Genomic DNA, 20084 nt, shown 5'->3' with positions numbered 1-20084 from the left:
TTCAGCACCTGTCAGCTGAATCACGAGGTAGATCGCCGATCGCAGCGAAAGCGGATCTCGCGCGCAGCTCGTTGCGTCCGCGCCCCCTCTGCCGCCGGCGCGCACGTTACTGCGTAACGGCTCCGCAGTGTGACGTCATGACCGTCCTACTGCCAAGCATGGCGGATTTCGACACCATCTACGAGCTGGACGAGGACGACGATCGGGTGGTGAGCGAGGAGCACGCGGCCAGATACTGCCCCGAGCCCGTGGTGATGCGGGGTGCCGGCCACATCACCGTGTAAGGCACCGGGTCGCGTCCTTCCTCCATCCGTCCAGGCGGTTGCCTCTCAGTGTTGGCGGTTTGTGCGCGCGCTCGGCCTCGGGTGTACTGCTAGGCCGCGCCGCGCCGTCCGTTCCGTTCCGTTCCTCGGTCCCCCGTGAGCAGGAAGGCGGACGTGGCGGGCGACTAGCGGCCGAGCTCTGCACCAGGGCGGGCAGGAGACTGCTTTATATTTACACACACAGCCACATCCTGCTGCGGCTCGTTTGGTAGCTTAGCTCACTTCGGACACAATTCGCAGCAGCAGGTACTAGTACTACTGGTAGTAGTTTAGTCTGTGCTGAACGCTGGCTAAGTTAGTAAGTAAGTAAGTAAGTGTGTGTAACTGAGTGAAGAAGTTCGCCGGAGGGAGAGTCAGAGTGTGAGACAGAGTGTGTCACCGACCTGTCTGGTTAAACCCAGAGCTCCAAAAGCTTCTGCCACACTGTGACTGTTCACAATCATGTAACTAGAGAAAGTCGCCTTGGTGACACCAGCTCTGCTTCACAAGTGTGTGTCTAAAGTCTTTTTTTTCAAGCGTTGTACTACTGACTGTGGCCGAGTGTTGCGCGTTTACACATGACGAGAAGTGAAAAAGTGTGTCGTTTCAGCTTATTTTTCTTGTATAACCAGCCCAGATGAATTCGGTTGTTCCCGGTCTTAAGTTAAAGACAGGAGGAGGTGAGGACTGTCGCTGCAGTGTGAAACGTTCTGGTGACGGCTCTGCTACGCTACGCTTGCCTTGTCCTGCACGGAGGTGTCTGTCTCCTCACGATGGTCCACAGCAGTCCTCTCCAGCAGGCGTCATTTAGGGTGATTCGAACAAAAAGGAGCTGCTCGGGATGATAAGTTTGTGTAATATTTGTTTCGCCATGTGTCACAGCTCCACTAGTGTTCTCACACAGATTGACTGGAACCGCTTGTCCCAAGCGGGGACGAGGCGAGCCGGAGCCTAACCCGGCAAAGCAGGGCTGGAGGGGGAGGGGACACACCCAGGACGGGACGCCCGTCCATTGCAAGGCACCCCAAGCGGGACCCGAACCCTAGATCCACCACAGAGCAGTCACAGGCCAAACCCACTGCACTACCACGCCCCCCCCCCCACTTAAGTTTACTTTCTCTTAACAGGCATTCACATTTTTCTCCCAAACACGTCATTGTCACCTTATAATTTGCCTAGTGACTTGATATGTGTTGTTTGTCTGTGTGTTTCCCCTGCCAGGGTCACACAGGCATCCACTCAGGCGTTCGCAGATCCTGTTTACGTCTCATTATAGACACTATAATAATGATCAGGGCAGTAGGTGGGATGTTATGCATTATTTAAGACTGCTCTCTTACTTATTCTCATTATCGCTTAGAATCGCACTCTCGCAGTAATAGCTTTTTGTTAAGTTACTTAGCCTGAATTGATGCAATAAAAGTATGCTGCTGTATCAGTGTGTAAGTTATTGTAAAATTGCTTGTCTGACACCTCCTTAGAGGAAGGTGTCAGCAAAATACATATTGATAATAGCCACACCCCAGTAATATTAAGTCTTTAACACGATGTTGTTTTAATTAATTAAATTGAAGTGTCTCAAGTTATAAGATAAGCTTGCCTTTTTTAAGTATAAACAGTATTTTAAAACAAATATTGCTGTTGGATGCATAGCAATCAAGAACTGTTTCACATTCCTGACATAAACATTGACAGCTGTGCTTGATCAAATAAAATTCTAAATTCAGATGATTAAAGACAACTTGTATACTTATGGATTTTACTGGTTGTTGACTGCCATTCATTTGACAGTATTTAAAATAGTCTGACATGCCATTAATGTTACTCTTACCAGTCTGTCATTTTCATAATGTTATAGAGAGGTAACAAGGTTTGTGGGACATATACAGTATGAAGTATGTGTTGGGACACTGAAGTAAAATTGTTTATTTCAGTGCATACTTATACAATTTGTATTTCAGATGAAAATGTGTAGCTAAAGTAGAATTTCAGCTTTAGACTAAAGGCTTTGGATCCAAAGGTTGCCTGTTCGAATCTCACTTACCGTAGTAGCACCCTTGAGCAAGGCACTAACCCTAAAATTGCTCCTATAAGATTCCCCAGCTTTGGGTTCCAATAGTTGTAGGTAATTAAACATGGTCTCTTTGGAGAAAACCAACCAATGTCAACAACCGCTTGTCCCAAGCGGGGTCGTGGCAAGCCGAAGCCTATCCTGGAAACACAGGGCACAAGGCTGGAGGGGAAGGGGAAACGTTCTGGACGGGATGTCAGTCCATCGCAAGGCACCTTAAGCAAGACTCGAACCCTAGACCCGCCACACAGCAGGCACTGGCCAAACCTCCTGCGTCTTTGGAGGAAAGCATCAGCTAAATTAGTAAATGTATATATATTTCCGAGTAATGTTTTTCAGTCTGGTTAAGCCATGCTGGAAAACTTTAATTTTTGTCTTAATTCCCCCCAGTGTTAGGTGAGCTTAAATAAGCCATACTTATGTTCAGCTGAGCGTATATTTCGCTTACTGGATAGAAAACTGAAATCCGAAAATCCACAAAACAGCAGCAATTGAGAGAGGCTGTTGCTTTGACTTTGCAGAGGGATCAAGACATCAGGAGTCTGCTGGTGTCACTGGGTTGTAGAATTGAGAGAGTTTTCACATTTTAGGGGCTTGAGACCAAACGTGAATATTTTTGAAAAGCTTTAATTTGTTTTAAATTTAATTGTTCCAATATCTATGTTCAACTGAAATTGTGGGGACTAAACACAAGAATAAGATTGTTCCAAAATTCTGACATTCTGCACTTTACCCTTCTATTCATTTTTTTATTTGAAATGTAACTTTCATGAGATTGCAATAAAATAACCAGTTTTACTTCTGTCCCAATACCTATGCTTCTCACTGTATACTATTGACATTTTGATCACATCTTAGAAATCCTGTAGTTATTGTAGCTTCTTAGCTAACAATAAGGCCTGCTAGTACTCCTAGTTGTAAGGTTACCCAGAATTTTTTAAATAATTGTGTATTTTTTGTTCTTATATAACCAAGTGTGGTCTGACGTTACGAGTAAGGTATGTATAAGGCATGGGAACAAAACTGATCTGAGAAAGAATATGTCAGACACTGAATGTTTGTAGATCTTAGTAACTGAGTTGATGGCCTGATTATTGATAAAGAATTGCTTTTTCAGAAATTAAATACCTTTTTTGCCAGTGAAAGTACTTCTACATTTTTTTTCCCCTAATCCTTTTATTGGTTGCTTTATTGTTCATTATTAGTGATAGAATGTTTTTATAATCTTTCTCCTGTAAAACCTGTGCAAAAATGGCTTTCTTATTAAGACTAGTTTTGAAAGGTTTAGTCATGAACTCCCATGTTATATGATTTGGCAAGATAAAATTTTGGTGTTTCAGAATTAACGTTTATATTTTAAACTCATAACATCTGTCCACCAGTGTTTTGACAAAATGATGCTCTTGCTACTATTTTTAATTGTACTTACAGTGAAATCGTTTTAAAGTTCCAGCGACTTGCTTGTAACCTAACTTTGTGTTTAAACCATTTTAAGAACTTATTTCTGTTGTGTGCAGTTATTTATCTTCTACTTTAAAGGTTTGGCCTGAGCAACAAATTCGACTCTGAATTTCCTTCAGTTCTTACAGGAAAGGTAACTTCATTTTCATTTTTCATGTGTTCTTTTATGCCACAAAAGCCTTTTTACGGTCATCTAGATTAGACATTTACAAAGTCAGGTAATTTTATGCCATTGATCAAATATGGTGTCTTCACAGCTAGAATTTCCTCTTGCCTCTTAAAGTCCTAACAAGAGCTTTTCTGAGCTTGTGTCATCTTAACTGGGCCAAAGTGATGGTACTTCAGAAAGAATTGAAATGGAGCTCTGTCAATGAATAAGCCCTGGACAGACCAAGTTAGTGTGAATCCAGCGACGAGAGGACACAGCATCAGGTGACAAAATAATGACTAAAAGGCCGCCCCACACACAAAAAAGGGTCAGACGGCCCAACACAAAAAGAGGGCTGCTGGGGGATAACAGGCTAAGGGAAGTGCAAGGCAATAAAGTGTACTGTCTGCATTGGGAACCTGGGTGATGTGTTGAATGAGGTCACGGTTATGATGATTGAGGGGTCTAGCTCAGGCCTGCTGGGCTTTATGCTAAAGCCCTCAGTATCCTGTCATAAAAACTTACGACCCCTGTTTTACGGCGTACATACTCAGTAAGCAATGAGCACCCATTCTTTGTGTGGGGAGACTTCAGCCAGGGGCTCTGTGCTTATCTGTCTTTTTTGTTTCCCTTTGGGCCTGAAATGACAAAAGCTGGACGAGCAGGTTACAAACTTAGGGCTGAGAGATCAGATCTGATCTCTTGAGGAGCATCTGCAAATATCTGTTTGAACAGAAAATTCCTTTGATCTGCTGGAACTCAGAGATGAAGTCAGTGCAAGTGTTTTTAGCAAACAATGAGTGCACAAGAGGGCAGAGCTTTTTTCTTTACAGTATATAAATAGCTTTGCTATACCTGCTTTGGTGTACTTTTGGTTTGGGTGATGCTTACACTTCATAGTGCTTCTTTCTCTCCTCCTTTGCCATTCTGGCTCCATGGCGATCTCAGGTGGCTCCCGAGGAGTTCAAGACAAGCATGGGCCGGGTGAACACGTGCCTAAAGAAGAACCTTCCCATCAACGTGAAGTGGCTTTTGTGTGGCTGCCTGTGCTGCTGTTGCACAGTTGGTTGCAGCCTGTGGCCTGTCATCTGTCTCAACAAGAGAGTAAGCCTCCCGCAATGTCTCATTTACCTCAACCTGAGAGTAGGTCTCCCTAAAGCTTCTGTCATTTGCCTCAACAAAATAGCTGGTCTCCCAAAAGTGCTCTGTCATCTGCCTCGAAACAGGGGAGTAGGTCTCTAAAAGCCTCTTGTTATCATCTTTAGCGAGAAAGCAGGTCTCCCAAAATGCCTTTGTTGCATGACAAAGGAATGCATCTCCCCTTATTCCTGTCCTCTCCCTGAACAAGTCGGCCTCCCTGATGCCTTTCAGCAAGAGAAGTCTTAAAAGTGTTTGAAAGAGGCAGTAACAGTTCATGTAGGATGGAAGTGAGGCATGTAATGGGTGTAGTAATTTCTGTTTGTGACAATGTTGGAAAAAGAAAGGTGGCAGAGCTCCTCACTATTATTGACAGCATCGTAGACTTTATTGGCTGTTAAATTGAAGGCCATACACATTTTATAAGTTGCTTTATATTTTTGCTAATGTGAAGCACTTATATTGTCTTTCAAAAATGTATTGAATTTAATGGCTGTGTCCTTTGTAACAGACGAGAAGGTCCATTCAGAAATTATTAGAATGGGAAAACAATAGATTGTATCATAAGGTAAGTGCAAGGTAAATACACTCTACAGCTTGTTGTTAGTTTGATCATTTTTAAATTTTTTTTTTTTTTTTAAAAAATCAAAGTAATTACTACATTAACTGCTTTACTGGTTTGTGCAGGGTGTGCTTTGTAAAAGCCTTAGTGCAATATAGCATCCCATTCCAGCAATGGCATTGTTGTTTTTGCCTCTGTCATTGTCTATTCTCGTGTGATACTATTACTAGTAGAGGGTAGTCTGGTAACATTATGATTAGAACCATTACATTGAAACTGAAGCACCCAGGTCTGAAGTCCTGCTCCTCTTGTAAATCGCTGATCAAGATAGTTACCCTAAATTTCCTCAGTAAAAATTACCCAGAAGAAAAATGGGTAAATAGTTGTGCATGGTTTAGCATCCAAACCTAACATTTTAAGTTACTTTGGAGAAAGGTGTCAGCTAAATGAATGAATAATAAACGGAACAAGTAAAAGTTAACCGTAGAAGACATTTTGGCTTAACCTGCATGGCAATGTATGGGAGCACCCAGCGGCCCAAGAATGTTGTGCAGAATGTTGCACGTCCAGCAGAGTACTCCATGTGGGCGGCTTCACTGGTAATCACTTTCTGTACAAAGACTTGTATCTGCTACTAACTTTGCTCTTTTTTGTGCAGCTGGGACTGCACTGGAAACTCAGCAAGAGGAAATGTGAAAGCAGTAACATGATGGAATATGTAAGTTTAACTTGCATATGTGTTTATTTTGGAAATCTGGTTGTGTTGTACACTTACTGTGACTTTATGCTGAAACATCTTAATTATTCGGTCACTGAAAATACAGAATAATTCCACTTGGGATTTCTTGCGTAATTGCAGTTAAAAGTGAAAATGCAAGTTTATGTGAATGTTATATGGTTTATAAAAACAGGAATATGTCAGTATGCTTTGCAATGAAGAGCCACATTAAGAATAATGAAGATGTGATCAAACTGTCACATACATTGAATGCCAGAGGGCTTCTCAGGTCTCTATTCTAATCAGTTATAGCCATAAAGAATTAGTAAATTAAAGCATTTTGAAGTTTGTGATCAGGAATGGCGAAGGTGCTGAAGAAAAGTTGCTTTATTCTGGCTAGGCGATAGTGGCCGCTGCATAAATAGTTATATCAACATACCTGGCATTTATACAGTGCAACTTTAGCAGCAATGACATGCATGATGTGTGATGGTGTTCCACTTGGTAATAACTGTCCGGTATGGTGCACAGGGTCACCCTTGTAAATTTAGTGTGAGAGAAAGTGTGATAGGAGTATAGTGATGTTATTGACAGCAGTGTTCTGTGAAGAATCTGGGAATGAATTGCATTTAGTATTTTATATGTGTAAATTCGAAAATTTGATTCCAGGTTGTGGCATGACATTACACTGGAACCTCAAGTTTCATAAAATTTTTGATTTGCACAGCAAAAACAAGCATTTCTGCACATAGATATTAGTTTACAGCAGAACACAGCCAAGTAGAAGAGGGGTGAGACTCTTATTTGATTGGTTTCCACCGTATTTTCAGCTTGTGTTTGGTGCATATGTTTGTAGGAGGAAACATTTGAGAGTTGGCATATGATAGGCATCTGTGCAATGAATGCATTTGTTAGTTTTTAATTCTAGTATAGTCTGATGATAGATAAAAATGTTAAAATGAAGTCTTAAGACATTTTCTTTATTGCAATATTTATGATTTTTACAGAAATTAACCCATAAATAAACTAAGGTTCTGTAGTATTAAACTGTCATTGATTCGTAGATAATAAGTTTGACAGTGCCCCGAGGCTGCTGAATGTTACATGTGCTTATGTGATAAATTGGTCAGTAGCAAAGTCTGAATAGGAGGATATGAATATGTTGATTTTTGACATTCCATCCATGATGTGCTCTGTTTCACACCCTATATTTCTGGGATAGATGTGGACCACTGCAATCCTACATTGGACATGGGGCTATAAATACATTATGTAGGAGATGTCTGTACTATGAAATTTTTATTGATTGTAACTTTGTGGTAAAAGTGGCTTTGGGATTAAATTTGTCACCGAAAGTTGAAAGGGTTAGTAATGTCAAAGTTTTATTGCAGTTAAACTGCAGTAGTTGTCAGACAGCCAAGTAACACCTTGTGTGTTGTCTTTTTCACAGGTAATTCTTATAGAATTCTTGCCCAAATATCCAATCTTCAGACCAGACTGAAGAGGCAGATCGGATGTCCCGGTGTGCAACCCTCCATTCCTACACTTAGTGCCTTGTAGATATGGTGGACTGATGGTCTATGCTGCTGTGTTGTGACAACCCCCTCCTTGTCCCTCCTCTACAGTAGAACTACAACACTGTCACTTTGCTTTAGAGCAGATTTTGCACATATTCTTGCATAGTGAGGCTCCTTTGTTGCACTTGGACATTTTTTGTTTAATGGAGAAAAAGATTGTTTTTCTGTGAAGAATTTTATCATGCTGCCTCACTTGGGTGGAGTGACAACAAAACATGTTATAAGTGTGTAGGTCACAAAGGACAGCTTGAAGAAAATGACAGCATCTTCATTGAGCACTTAAAATTGAACTAGATTTCCTGTGATTGAAGACACTGGGAAACTCTATTCCTCCCTGTAGCACGTAATGTATTCATCAGTTTTTGTATTGGATTATTATTTCAAGGGCAAAAACCCTATACAAATGTAGAATTTTCTTATTTGCCATATAAAAAAAAAAAAAAAAAAAACTTACCCTTTCAGTTCAAATTCAGCAAGTAGAATTCAATCAAGAAACGAACGGAATTCTTTCTTCAAATATTTAGTTTTATTTTCCATCTTTCCCACATAATCTTAAAATTTATTCTAAAGAAATGGTCAGGAGATACAACTTTTTTTGTAGTTTAGGTAATGTTTCTTCCTGCTTTTCAAAAGAAAACTCTTTCTATACCAAGATGGTAACTGGCTCATGTAACGTATACGTAATTGCTTTAGGAAAAGGTATACAGTGTTATGCCATTGTTTACAGAATGTAGTTTTTTTGCCAAGGTATTGATGTACAGTAGCTATATGAAAGATGAGTAACCTTTCTGCATAAATGGACCTGTTTACCTAGTAAGCCATACTGTTACTATGTAGATAATGCCGATCCTGAAAATTTCACGGTAGCGCACTGAAGGTGGGTTTCATTTTTCCATTTGACCAACGTCATAGACTGTTATTTACAATAACAGTAGTGATGCAAGTTGAGTGGGTTTTGCCAACTGAAGAAGATATGACTTTAAAAAGTCTTAAGTCATTGCACAGATGTGTATTCATGGCTCTTCACTGTTTTTTTGACATGATTTTCACTCTGAACAGAAATGGGCATCTCTCAATCTCCTTGAAATTGATGTAGATGTCTGCTCCACCTACACAAACATCAACTGCAGCCGGTGAAGAATTCAAGTTAGCTGCTCCATTGTAATGTTATAACATTTCGGTTTTTGTTACATTTCAGTTTTGCGTTTTCTGAGCTGTGCTATGTGACTGCAGTAGTTTTGTGCAGATGCTGCATGCTGGTACAGGCCGGTGTACCAGTGAATGTAGTGTTTCGGTTCCTGTTACACAGAACTCCCAGTGCACAGTTGGGTTCAGGCCTTACAGATGCTTATCATGGTCCTGCTCTGGCAAATTGGTCATGCACGGGGAGTTCCGCCGAACAACAACAGTTCAATCTCTTAGTGTCCCTTCTCTAGCAGAGGACTTGTACTCATGTTTTCCAAATCCTTGCTGAACTAAGGAAAACTGAAATAAACTGTTACCCCAAGTCATTGTGGAGAGCATTGATTTCACTGGACATTCAAGTGATTCAAGCAGTGTTGGCATTTATGCCACATTTTCTGTGAGGATTTGTCACTCTGTTTCAAATCTTATTGGTCAACTTTTTATTTAGCAGATGGTTTTCTCCAAAGTGACTTCCAGCAAACTCTATGTAGTGTTATCAGCCCATACCTTATTCACCAAGGTAACTTACACTGCTAGTACTATATACTACTTACACTGGGTCACTCATCCATACATCAGTGGAACACACACTCTCTCTGTCGCTCTCACTATGGGTGAACCTGAACAGCACGTCTTTGGACTGAGGGAGGAAACCCATATCCTCTCACATCAAGGGCTACTTGCTGTGCCACTTTTTAATAATCAGTGCTCTGTTGTTTGACAGGTAATAGCATGCTGCTGGAAATTTTAAACCAACCAGGTGTTCAAATTAGGCCTTTATTAATTTTTTTGTTAAACGGTTACTTTTTGAAATGCTACATAAATATCAAAACTTGTTCACACAGACCATAAAAAGGGCACAGTCGGCAGATATGCGTATATGGTCGGTTAATGTGCATTTTTAAATGTAAGAAACTTCTTGAGTGCTCGCGCGGATGTTGAGGTGTGTTGCGCGGAAAGCGGAGCGATGAGAGAAGCGATTCGGCTGCGGACGAAGGAGGACGAAACGGCATGGCGCTAGGACCCGGGAGCGCGGCCCGTCTCGGCCTTAGGAACGACATGGCGGCGCGAAAGCAGCTTAAACACCGTGGACACTGCTGATCGTGTCGTTACGTCCGTATTAATCACCTTTGTCCTTTTACAGTAGTAACTTCGCGCATCTCGTGCATTATGATTTTTTTCCTTTTGCACAATGCCCGGTTCGTTAATGTTCCCGAAAGTGGCACGCTGACCGACGCCGAGAGGAACTGAAAATAAACAGATAAAAAAGGTGAAGAAATGGCGGGCGAGTCGAGCGCCGCGGATTCCTCTTTGGTGGCCGGCGGCGCGAACGACCCCGAGGAGGACGAGGAGCAGTGGCTGTACGGGGGTAAATAAGCTCCTCGGTGACGGACACAGTGCTGTTAGGGCCTTTCAGGCGCTCACACAAACAGCCCGAGGTCGTGCGTGGTCCGTAATAAATCCCGCCGAGAAAGAACGTATTAACGGTCCCACATCCTTTCTCCATCTGGAGCGCGAGGGATGCTGGACCCCTGGATCATCCTCATTATCAACAGACCCCTCATCCCTGGACAGCTCTCGACATCACTGCACCACTCTCGCCAATAGAACAATCTCTGACCGTCACCAGTCCCTGTGATCATCACCAGATCACTGCTTGTCATTAGACTACTCTCATCATCATCATCATCATCATCATCAGTAGACCAGTCATGACTGGATCACTGTGATCATCATCAATAGATCAACTGGCATCATGAGACCGCTCCCGTTATCAATAGACTATCGTCAAGTGCTTTCTGCCATCTTCGGACTGAACTCATTAATAGACCTCTTCATCAGTAGACTGCGCTCATCTTCACTGGATGCTGGAATCATCGCTGGACCGCCGTCATCAGTAGATCAATCTCATCACCAGCAGACCTCTCGCCACTGGATCACTTTGATCATCAGAAGACCACTTTCATCATCACGAAGCCATTCCGGTCATCACACCTGTCACTCAGCAGAAGTCATCTCCAATCATTATAAGACCACTCATCATCACTAGAGCACTCTCATCAATAGACCATTGTCTTCATCATCTCATCGTCACTACACCGGTCTCATCGGTGGACAGCTCTCGTCATCAGTTGACCTCTCTCATGACTGCACCTCTCTCATAAGTGGACAACTCTCTCCCATCAGATTACTTTCTCTTGTTACTGGACCATCGTGCTGTTCAACATTCATCGCTTAGATCATATTTTGCTCACATACCTTAAAATAATCACATAAATTGGTCAAAGTGCTGCATGTTAAATGAAAGAGCTGCAGTAACATACAGTAAAAAATGATGCTGTTTGTCCTGGAAATGAAACCAGCATAAACATGTTGTTGTTTTACAGATGAGAGCACCAAAAAACAGACTGAGGAGGCTGTGACTGGGTAAGAATGCTTTGCCTCTGCATTTTTTTGGGTTCATACCGATCATTATTTTGTGAAATATTTGATGGTAGCTGTGATTGAAAGTGGGCCTAGTGTTACTTGCTTTTATAAACATACAGTATAAGTACATTCAAGTTAAAAAAAATTTCCTCTAGGCTTACATATCCCTGTGATTCTGAAGTAATCCAGAGATTTTATTGCAAAACATTGTTGAATATTATTGATCTGTTGATGCGCTATTGATGTAAAGCTTACTAATTAAAAAAATAAAACATTTCAGGGTTCAGTGTTTTCCTTTATGAGCTGTATCTACTGGCAATTCGGGCTGACAGGTGATTTTAATAAGTTGAAATTGATAAAATTAATAAATTGAGTGCGCAGTGTTCTGATTGGTTGGCCAGTCTGCTCATTTGAATTAACATTGTGGGTGGGGCATCCAAAGTAAAATATTTTGATCAAAGGTACAAAAACACCTTCTTTTTAATTTCTTACACCAAATCTTCCACAAAACAGTTGATTATGAGTATGATTGCTGATTATATTTAATAACCTCCATCTTCCAGGTTCCCTGATTCCAATCAAGAGAGTTTCCTTAGCAACACCGATGACAAGGACACTGCTGAACGGGTATGCACTTGGCGTCTGCTTCGGGTGCGACCTTTTTTAATTTAAAAGACACTTGATTATGCAAACTCAAGAGTCCTTTTTAATTAATTTCCTCTTGTACTCCAGCAGCGTATATTCAGCTCCCCTTTTCCGTGCCTTTCAGTTTATTTAAAGATTTTGTTTTAATCCCAGAAGATATCATCCTGCAAAAGTGCCGGTGGCAGACCTGCTCTGGAATTAAAGTTCAGTTTAAATTTAGAGTGATTACTTTTTACCATTTTAACAAGGCTCCAACTTCTGCTGTGGTGGAATCACTGTCCGTGAGATATTCCTTGATCGATTCATCTTGGGCAGAGGTCCAAACTGAATATCAGGACCCTCGACTGTGGAGCGCTCTCTTTCTACAGGCTGTGAAGAGCGACGAGGATGATGACGACAGTGACAGCGATGACGACGATGATGTCAAGGTCACCATTGGCAATATTAAGACCGGAGCACCTTCATATATGTGAGTGTGACATTGGCGTCTCTAATTTACATAGTCACCCTACCTCTAGGACATCTTGCTGCCGTGCATTTCTGTGGCTGCTTTTTTCCTGTTAGTTTAAAAAAAATGAAAAGCTTATCTTTCATGTAGGGCACCACCAATGAACCTGAGTCTAAAACCTGGACGAGGTTATGGTGTTAATCCTGCAGGCAAGTGATCTAACCAAGATATTACTGTTCTCCTGTCTGTCTTAGGAGAGCTGCTGCAAATTACTATTTTTACATCCTTGGTTTCCTTGCAGTGCTTCAGCACACTTACCCCTTGTTATATCCAATATGCAAGTAACTACCCCCAAAGCCTAAATTCTTAAATCACGTGTTGAATTTTCCTGCTTCTTTTTTTTTTTTTAATTAGTTATTGATTTAGCAGCTCAACTCTTGCTAACTAACATTTTGTCTTCTTTGCACATAACCCAGCCAAGCTGCAGTCTAAAGGAATCGATATGGAAGCCTTGGGCAGCATCAACGGGCTTCCTGTGGTAGAGGTGGACATTGACATCTTTGAGGACAAACCATGGAGGAAGCCAGGTGAGGAGAAGGGTTTATGAATGAGAACAGCATACTGGCACCAGCTAACTGAAAAACAGTATATAAGAATATGGAGGGTCCACTATGATTCGAGCCAATGTTTCAGAGAGTCTCCTTAAAGATCAGTAACTACACTGTAGACCTGATACAGTGAGGACACCGAGGTCCAGGGTACTCAGCTGCATTATAAGTGAGTCTGCATTACATCACATTTACATTTATTCATTTAGCTGACACTACGGTGTGACTCACAATGTTAAGCCTTTGCTTCTTTAAAAATGACATAGCAGATAAAGATGCTTTGTTTAAAAAATTGTTGTTTTCTTTAAAATTTAAGAAAGACCCTTGACTATGTTATCAGTGATTCTGCATTATGTTGATCCACATTCATGTTGGATTTGCATTTCTACCATTTTCCCTAGCCGTTTTATTTTCATATACAACGTGGTCATGGTCTTATGACATATGCAACTTATATGACAGTCCAGACTTAGGAAGGCTGCCTAAAGGACCTTATTATATTATTTTCGAGCCCCAGAATTTGGTCATAATGACTTACAACGACCGCGCCATCTCTTGTGCAGCATTAGCTGGTCGCACTGCCACAGGGTACCCATATTTATTACTCACTTGTTATTGCTGATAATGAGTGGTTTGATGATGACGGGGATCAGTTGATGATGAGTACTTTATTAATGATGAGAGTGGTCTAATGATGGTCTGATGGTCTGATGGTGACAGTGAGCCAGTCATGAGTGGTCTACAGATGATGAGATTTGTGACTTACAAGAAAGTGGACTTATGAGGTTGTTGGAATGGAACCGTTGTTGTAAGTCGAGGACTACCTGTATTGACCTCGGATTTTGTTCTCATGTGGCACAGGTGAGTGAGAAGTGTAAACTTAACCCAGTTTCCTATGTCACTGGCATGCAGGTGCTGACCTCTCCGACTACTTCAACTACGGCTTTAACGAGGAGACCTGGAAGGCGTACTGCGAGAAGCAGCGCAGGCTGCAGCTGGGCCTGGAGCCCAGCGCCCCTCTGAGCTCTGAGAATAAGATCACAGTAGGTACTGGCAGACCAAATCATGGACGGAGTTCATGTTTCAACCAGAAGGTCGAGGAGGGAGCGGCAGGGCAGAAGCCTTATCAGCGTGCTGCGTGCAGGAATTACGTTTCTACCACTTTTTCTAGAACACAAATCAGGGTTCCTCAAAAGTACAATTATTCATAGTGTTGTGTTCTTAGAATACACTGGATCCTTAGCTTATAAGCACAACCGGGGCCAGGAGTAAACCTAATTCATTTTGTCCATAAATCCAAAGTGTCACAGTTAATAAAAGCTTAATAATACAGACGTCTCAGGTTAGGTTAGCTATAATGGATAAAATAAATTCTCCGTAATACTTCCTTTAAAAGAAAAAAAAAAAAAAAACTTATCCCATATTCAGCAGTTGCTTGTCCTGTGTAGGGTTGTGGTGGTCTCCGGAGCCTCTCAGAAACATAGCTTACAAGGCTTGGTTTTATTTAATTAACTTCAAACAATATTAAAATTAATGAAAATAAGGAATACGACTGACTGATTCGTTGCATAAATATGTCAAGTGTTTGTTAGAATGTGGCACTTTATTTATTGCCTATATGATCAGAGACATACCTACATTTGTTTGCTGGGTATGTTCTGCTGGTAGCGTAGTGGTTAGAGTGACTGCCTTTGGACTCGGAGGTTTGAGCCTCACCTCTGGCTGTAGTACCCTTGAGCAAAGTATTTACCCTGAATTGCTTCAGTAAAATTATCCAGCTGTACAAATGGGTAAATAATTGTAACCTTAACATTGTAAGTCGCTTTGGAGAAAAGCGTCAGGTGAATGAATAAGTGTAAAAGTCTTAGATAGTGCTTTGATAAATGAAAATATGCCGTAAGACTTAAAATTAAAACAAATTTAAAATGACTGAAATTAAAAATACGTTGTCTTTTATTTGATGCTGCTTGTAAACGTGCCACGTCCGTCATCTTGTTATTGTTTGACAACAGTGACAAACACCAGATGCAAGTTGTAAACTCTGTGGAAGCGAGTTACTTAAATCTGAAGCCTCGCTCATTCTGTGGAAATAGGCGAGTAAAGAAAGTGCAGTTATGAAGAAATAAACTGAAAAATGTCTTTTTAAAAAATTGTAATTGAAACGTTCAGAACTCGAGGACCCAGTATATTGACTATTGAACATAGTGATGATGATGGCAGAGCACATGAGCAGGCACTTGAAGGCAGGTATGTCACCACACACCGGCAGTAGCCAGACATTCCCTAACTTCCGGTCTGTGTCCTGAAGGTCCAGCAAGGAAGGACGGCTATTTTAGAGAAGGAAACGGAGCCAAATGCCATCAAGCCGGACTTCAAGATGGACTTCCCCCCTCCTGCCAACATCCTTCCTGCTGCCAACAGACTTAAGGCGGGACCCCCACCAAATAGGTGACAGTGCCTGTGGGTCGTGGACAGATTGGAAAAAATAATACTTTGCACCTCTGCTATACAATAATCTCCCTTAATTTGTCGAAACAGGAGCCGCTTCCGTTTTGCAACTCGAACCAACTTATCGCTGATTATGTCGGTCTTGTCTCTGTCATGTTTGTGTCTGTGCAGGAAGTTGGGCGGAACCATTGATGTGATTGGCGGACAGACCGGTGCGATTCGACGGGTTGAAGGGCGAAGGAGAGAGATACATGAACAGAACCCCATCCAGGTCTCTCGGACTCTGTCCCTGTTGTCTCCCCACCCTGCTTACAAACTTGTATAGCAGTGCTACAAGCGTTGTCTAAACATCGCAGTGCAAATCACACCATCTGTAATTAAATGGTATTGTAAAGGGAACAGAAGAGCCAGTTAAGTAAATTACTGTATGTGCTTTTGCGGTCACTTCGTTCAAAACTGTTTTCTAGACTGCAAGAAATTAAAGAGATGACATTGAAAAGGTTGCCAACTGGTTTCCCATCATGCATTTCAGGTATTGGGAGACCATGCCAACAAGACGCAGCCGTTTGTCCCGCCAGCGGGCCTCCCTCCTCCCCCGATTGGAGCTCCCCCTCCTCATTTCATGCACCCCCCTCCACCAGTCTCCGGCATGCCCCCCCCGCTGCACCCCCCAGGTGAGGACTCACTGCCACTGTGTGTGTACAGGAGAGCGTGTAATGAACCCTCGGGCGTTTTAGACATTTAACAGGGATCTTTTGTAAACTCGGTTAATACTGCACATCACATGATCGCTTAAAATTTGCCTCTCCGAGCCTCATTCAACAGTTTTTGTAATATGGTTAATTTTTCTCACACTTTTCTTTCTCCAAAGCAGCTTAGAATGTTAGTTTTGTTTGCTAAGCTACGAATGACTTGCCCATTTATAGTGTGGTGTTTTTTTTTTTTTGTTTTTTTTTTTTAACTAAAGGTAAAGCAGGTTCAAAGGGACTACAGCAGGGGTGGGATTCAAACTTGGGACTTTCTGATTCCAAGAAAATCTCTCTAAAGACTACAGTACCTGCTGTCCAGTTATAATGGAATATTAGAATTAATATTAAAAATCTAATATCTTCACATGGCTGTTACTTTGTTGACTTGTGCATATGTTTTAGCTATTTCTGTTTACTGACATTGTCATTTTTTGTCAGGGATTCCTCCACCTGCCATTCCAGGTAAGAGTCCATAGCAGCTACAAAAGAAGTGAGTCAGAGGCAATCTGCATACATGCTGTTGTGAGCAGGGTGATTACAGAGATGTTTTCATACACCTGCATGATATGTTGTGCTTGGTAGGGCTGACTTCATTGTACTGATATTGTGTTTTCAGGCTTGTTTCCCCCTCCCATGGCTCCACCCCCAAGTCTAATGATGCCTCCAATGGATGGGTGAGTGTGGTGAGAAGGGTGGTACACAGGGTTCATGTTTGGTGATGGTGTTGACTGTGTGCTGCTCCGTTTTGCAGAAGATGCCCTACCTCGGGGTACAACACTAGAGCCCCACCTCCCTTTGGATACAACTCCTCAGGTGAGTTTCTCAAATATCCCCTAATGAGTGACACTGTGTTCACCCTGTCCCAAGGATGGGCACCTGCTGAATGCGACTGATGGCACTTTTGAAGCCTGTTGAAGTTCAGTAGGTGTTCCTTGCTTGGCCAGCGTTCCATTGGGGACAGTCCTATAATACGCACAGGGTAAATCTTTAACATGCCTTAGGGTTGCTGTCGATAGTTCCAAACCTTTAGCTAATTTTAGCCTAGAATGCATTTGGTAGTTTAAAAGATTTTTTTTTTTTTAAAATTTAAATTTTCTCTAAAAATACAGTAATTACTTTAGTCATAGTTACAGTATTTACATAATGATTTTTGGAATCTACTTTTCATACAAAGGGGGGCACAGTAGCGCAGCGGCCTTGGCCAGGTCCTGCTCTCTGGCAGGTCGGGGGTTTGAGTCCTGCTTGGTGCGCCCCATCCTCCCCCTCTAGCCTTACGCCCTGTGTGTTGCTGGGTTAGGGTCCGGCCTGCCGCGACCCCGCTCAGGACAAGCAACTTCAGCCAGTGTGTGTGTGTGTGAGTTTTCATACATCAATTCAATTTTCAGTTCAGTTTATTCTTATGAAGCACCCTTCTCAATACATTTGATTTCACACAACTGAAAAACCATATTGATCCATCTATTAATGTGTGGTTCATTGTGGCTTCAAACAATTCATTAAATCATTTTACATTACATTTATTTACATTTATTCACTTAGCAGACGCTTTTCTCCAACGCGACTTACAATGGATACCATGTAGTGTTATCAGCCCACACACCTTATTCACCAAGGTGACTTACACTGCTAGATACACTACTTACAATGGGTCACTCATCCATACATCAGTGAAACACACTGTCTCTGTATCACTCACACTATGTACACACACTAATTGAGAGCAAATTAATATAGAGCTCTGCTGCAATAAAAATTGGCATGCAGGAGGCACAAGTTTTAGAAAGCCTTGATCTAAAGGCTAAGAATGTTCTTGATTGCAGATTCCAGTTTCATCAGCTACCCTCCAGTGTCTTCCTCCCATTCACCCTGGGTTCCACCTCTGGAGAAGGGAAGTGCAGGTAGCTCGCACTGGGAGTACCAGGGATCTCGCCGGGACATGGAGAGAGAGCGAGACCGCGAGAGGGACCGCACACCCACCACAAGCGAGTACAGCAAGTGAGTTTGCTTTTCCACTGACACAGGCCACTTCCTTCCTTGGCAAGCTATGCCGGATAATTGGCCATCAATTTGAAGATGACCGTACAAATGACTCAAAACACATTTCCTGTCATGGCACAGAATCATGTTTAACACAGTTGAATCTGACTAGTGGCATTGATTTATTTGAGAATTAGACCACAGTACAGTAAGAGTAACTTTAGGCCTTTAGACCAGAAGTAGTAGAGATAAGTGACAAGTGTTTTTTTTTTTTTTTCCTGCCCCATATTGCGTCTTTATTAGTCGAGGAGACCTTGATGCATTTCTTTGTGAAGTACCGGAGATAAGAAAAGTGCCATAATTGAGAAGCTCCTGTTTTCCATGTCCGTTTTGGTTGTCACAAGGCTCCCAATTGGTTTTCATAATTTTAGCGAGGATGAACGCTATCACTACTACAGCCACGACCGGGACTACGAGCGAGAGTTCCACCATGGCCGCGAGCGCAGCCGAGAACGCAGCCGTGAGCGCAGCAGAGAGCGCGATGAGCGGCACAGGGACCGGCGCCATCGTGACAAGGAAGAGAGCAGCAAACACAAGTCCTCCAAGCGGTAAGTATGAAGCACTCCCACCTGGAAGGAGGATTGAACGATGGGGAAGGGTCTGGATTACTAAGTGTGGCAGCCAAGAGGTTAAACGTGTCCTCAGAGGTAGTGGCGTCATCACAAGCGCTACTGGTGTCTCTCTTGGAAGAAATCCCAGAGAGCATGATGGTAAGTCTAACAACAATCTGTTGATGCCTTCCAGCAAGCAGCACGATGGGGAGGAGGGGGAGGGCCATCGGAGACACAAGCACAAAAAGAATAAGCGCAGTAAGGAGGACAAGGAGGCACTGGAGGAGGTGTCAGGGCACAGAGAGGAGTCCGAGGGTAAGGAGTAGAAGACACACCCAACTTCCATCAGCAAACCCAAGACACGCCCGCTGTCCATGGATCTTGCCGGTGGCACGGGCAGTCCCACTGTGCCCACCAACAGCTCCATCTGTTCCACACCCGTCTCCAAGGCTCATTTATTCACTTCCATGTTGACTGGCATAAAATGTGATTCCTCTGTACAGTGTCGCTTATCTGTGTATCGTACCTTTCCTATTTAAGAAATTGTTTTTGTATTTTTGACTCTTAAGCTTTTTAACATTACTTTTTTTATATAGAAAAGCAAACACTAATTTATTTTGTGTTAAGTATATATGTAACAGGTGCTTCTTTGGGTTACTTCCAACTGTACATTTTATAGCTGGGAATAAAAGTATCAGTTATCACCAGCAAATTCCCAATCCAGCCCTACTAAGACATTACTGGTGGAGCTCAAAGACACTTTAAACACCTCCTGTGTACTTTTATGTTCATGCTCTGATATTAAATAGGACTTAAGTAGAGACATCTGAAAATACACTAACAGATTTTGACTACCCACAACCTACCATTCAGTCTGACACCATTAATGTTTTCCAAGTTGACTTTTACATTAGTCCTTTTTCCTTTTTTATTTGCACACATAGAACACACAAGCAAATGTCATGAACGAATAAATAAAAGGAAGCTATATCTGTATGAAACACTAAAAT

At 42.1% G+C, this 20084-nt stretch overlaps 2 protein-coding genes across 2 annotated transcripts; both read left to right on the top strand.

The window, feature by feature from the left end:
- Nucleotides 1–137: 137 nt before the first annotated feature.
- LOC108929017 (cysteine-rich hydrophobic domain-containing protein 2-like) lies at nucleotides 138–9481 on the top strand. The gene is made up of 6 exons (XM_018743296.2): nucleotides 138–280; nucleotides 3913–3967; nucleotides 4931–5086; nucleotides 5631–5687; nucleotides 6340–6399; nucleotides 7850–9481. The coding sequence occupies exons 1-6, from the start codon at nucleotides 138–140 to the stop codon at nucleotides 7898–7900; spliced, it is 522 nt and encodes a 173-aa protein (XP_018598812.1). The 3' UTR covers nucleotides 7901–9481.
- A 652-nt stretch (nucleotides 9482–10133) lies between these two features.
- On the top strand, nucleotides 10134–20022 carry LOC108928989 (pre-mRNA 3'-end-processing factor FIP1-like). Its single transcript, XM_018743248.2, has 16 exons — nucleotides 10134–10530; nucleotides 11549–11588; nucleotides 12152–12215; nucleotides 12602–12702; nucleotides 12832–12890; nucleotides 13158–13268; nucleotides 14202–14332; nucleotides 15598–15737; nucleotides 15909–16008; nucleotides 16270–16411; nucleotides 16925–16948; nucleotides 17103–17160; nucleotides 17238–17299; nucleotides 18307–18481; nucleotides 18895–19071; nucleotides 19268–20022. The coding sequence occupies exons 1-16, from the start codon at nucleotides 10440–10442 to the stop codon at nucleotides 19398–19400; spliced, it is 1608 nt and encodes a 535-aa protein (XP_018598764.2). The 5' UTR covers nucleotides 10134–10439; the 3' UTR covers nucleotides 19401–20022.
- The last annotated feature ends 62 nt before the right edge of the window (nucleotides 20023–20084 follow it).

Source organism: Scleropages formosus, chromosome 14 (assembly GCF_900964775.1).
Source record: "Scleropages formosus chromosome 14, fSclFor1.1, whole genome shotgun sequence".
In the NCBI taxonomy this organism is placed as follows: Eukaryota; Metazoa; Chordata; class Actinopteri; order Osteoglossiformes; family Osteoglossidae; genus Scleropages; species Scleropages formosus.
Note: the sequence above shows the minus strand (reverse complement) of the source record. Positions and strands in the feature narration are given on the sequence as shown.

Bases quoted from the DNA above. Each gene is read 5' to 3' on its own strand.
- LOC108929017 (XM_018743296.2), top strand. From the start codon at position 138: ATGACCGTCCTACTGCCAAGCATGGCGGATTTCGACACCATCTACGAG. The intron at 5,087-5,630 runs GTAAGCCTCCCG...CCTTTGTAACAG, and splicing joins TCATCTGTCTCAACAAGAGA to ACGAGAAGGTCCATTCAGAA. The intron at 6,400-7,849 runs GTAAGTTTAACT...TCTTTTTCACAG, and splicing joins GCAGTAACATGATGGAATAT to GTAATTCTTATAGAATTCTT.
- LOC108928989 (XM_018743248.2), top strand. From the start codon at position 10,440: ATGGCGGGCGAGTCGAGCGCCGCGGATTCCTCTTTGGTGGCCGGCGGC. The intron at 16,009-16,269 runs GTCTCTCGGACT...CATGCATTTCAG, and splicing joins ATGAACAGAACCCCATCCAG to GTATTGGGAGACCATGCCAA. The intron at 16,412-16,924 runs GTGAGGACTCAC...ATTTTTTGTCAG, and splicing joins CCCCCCGCTGCACCCCCCAG to GGATTCCTCCACCTGCCATT.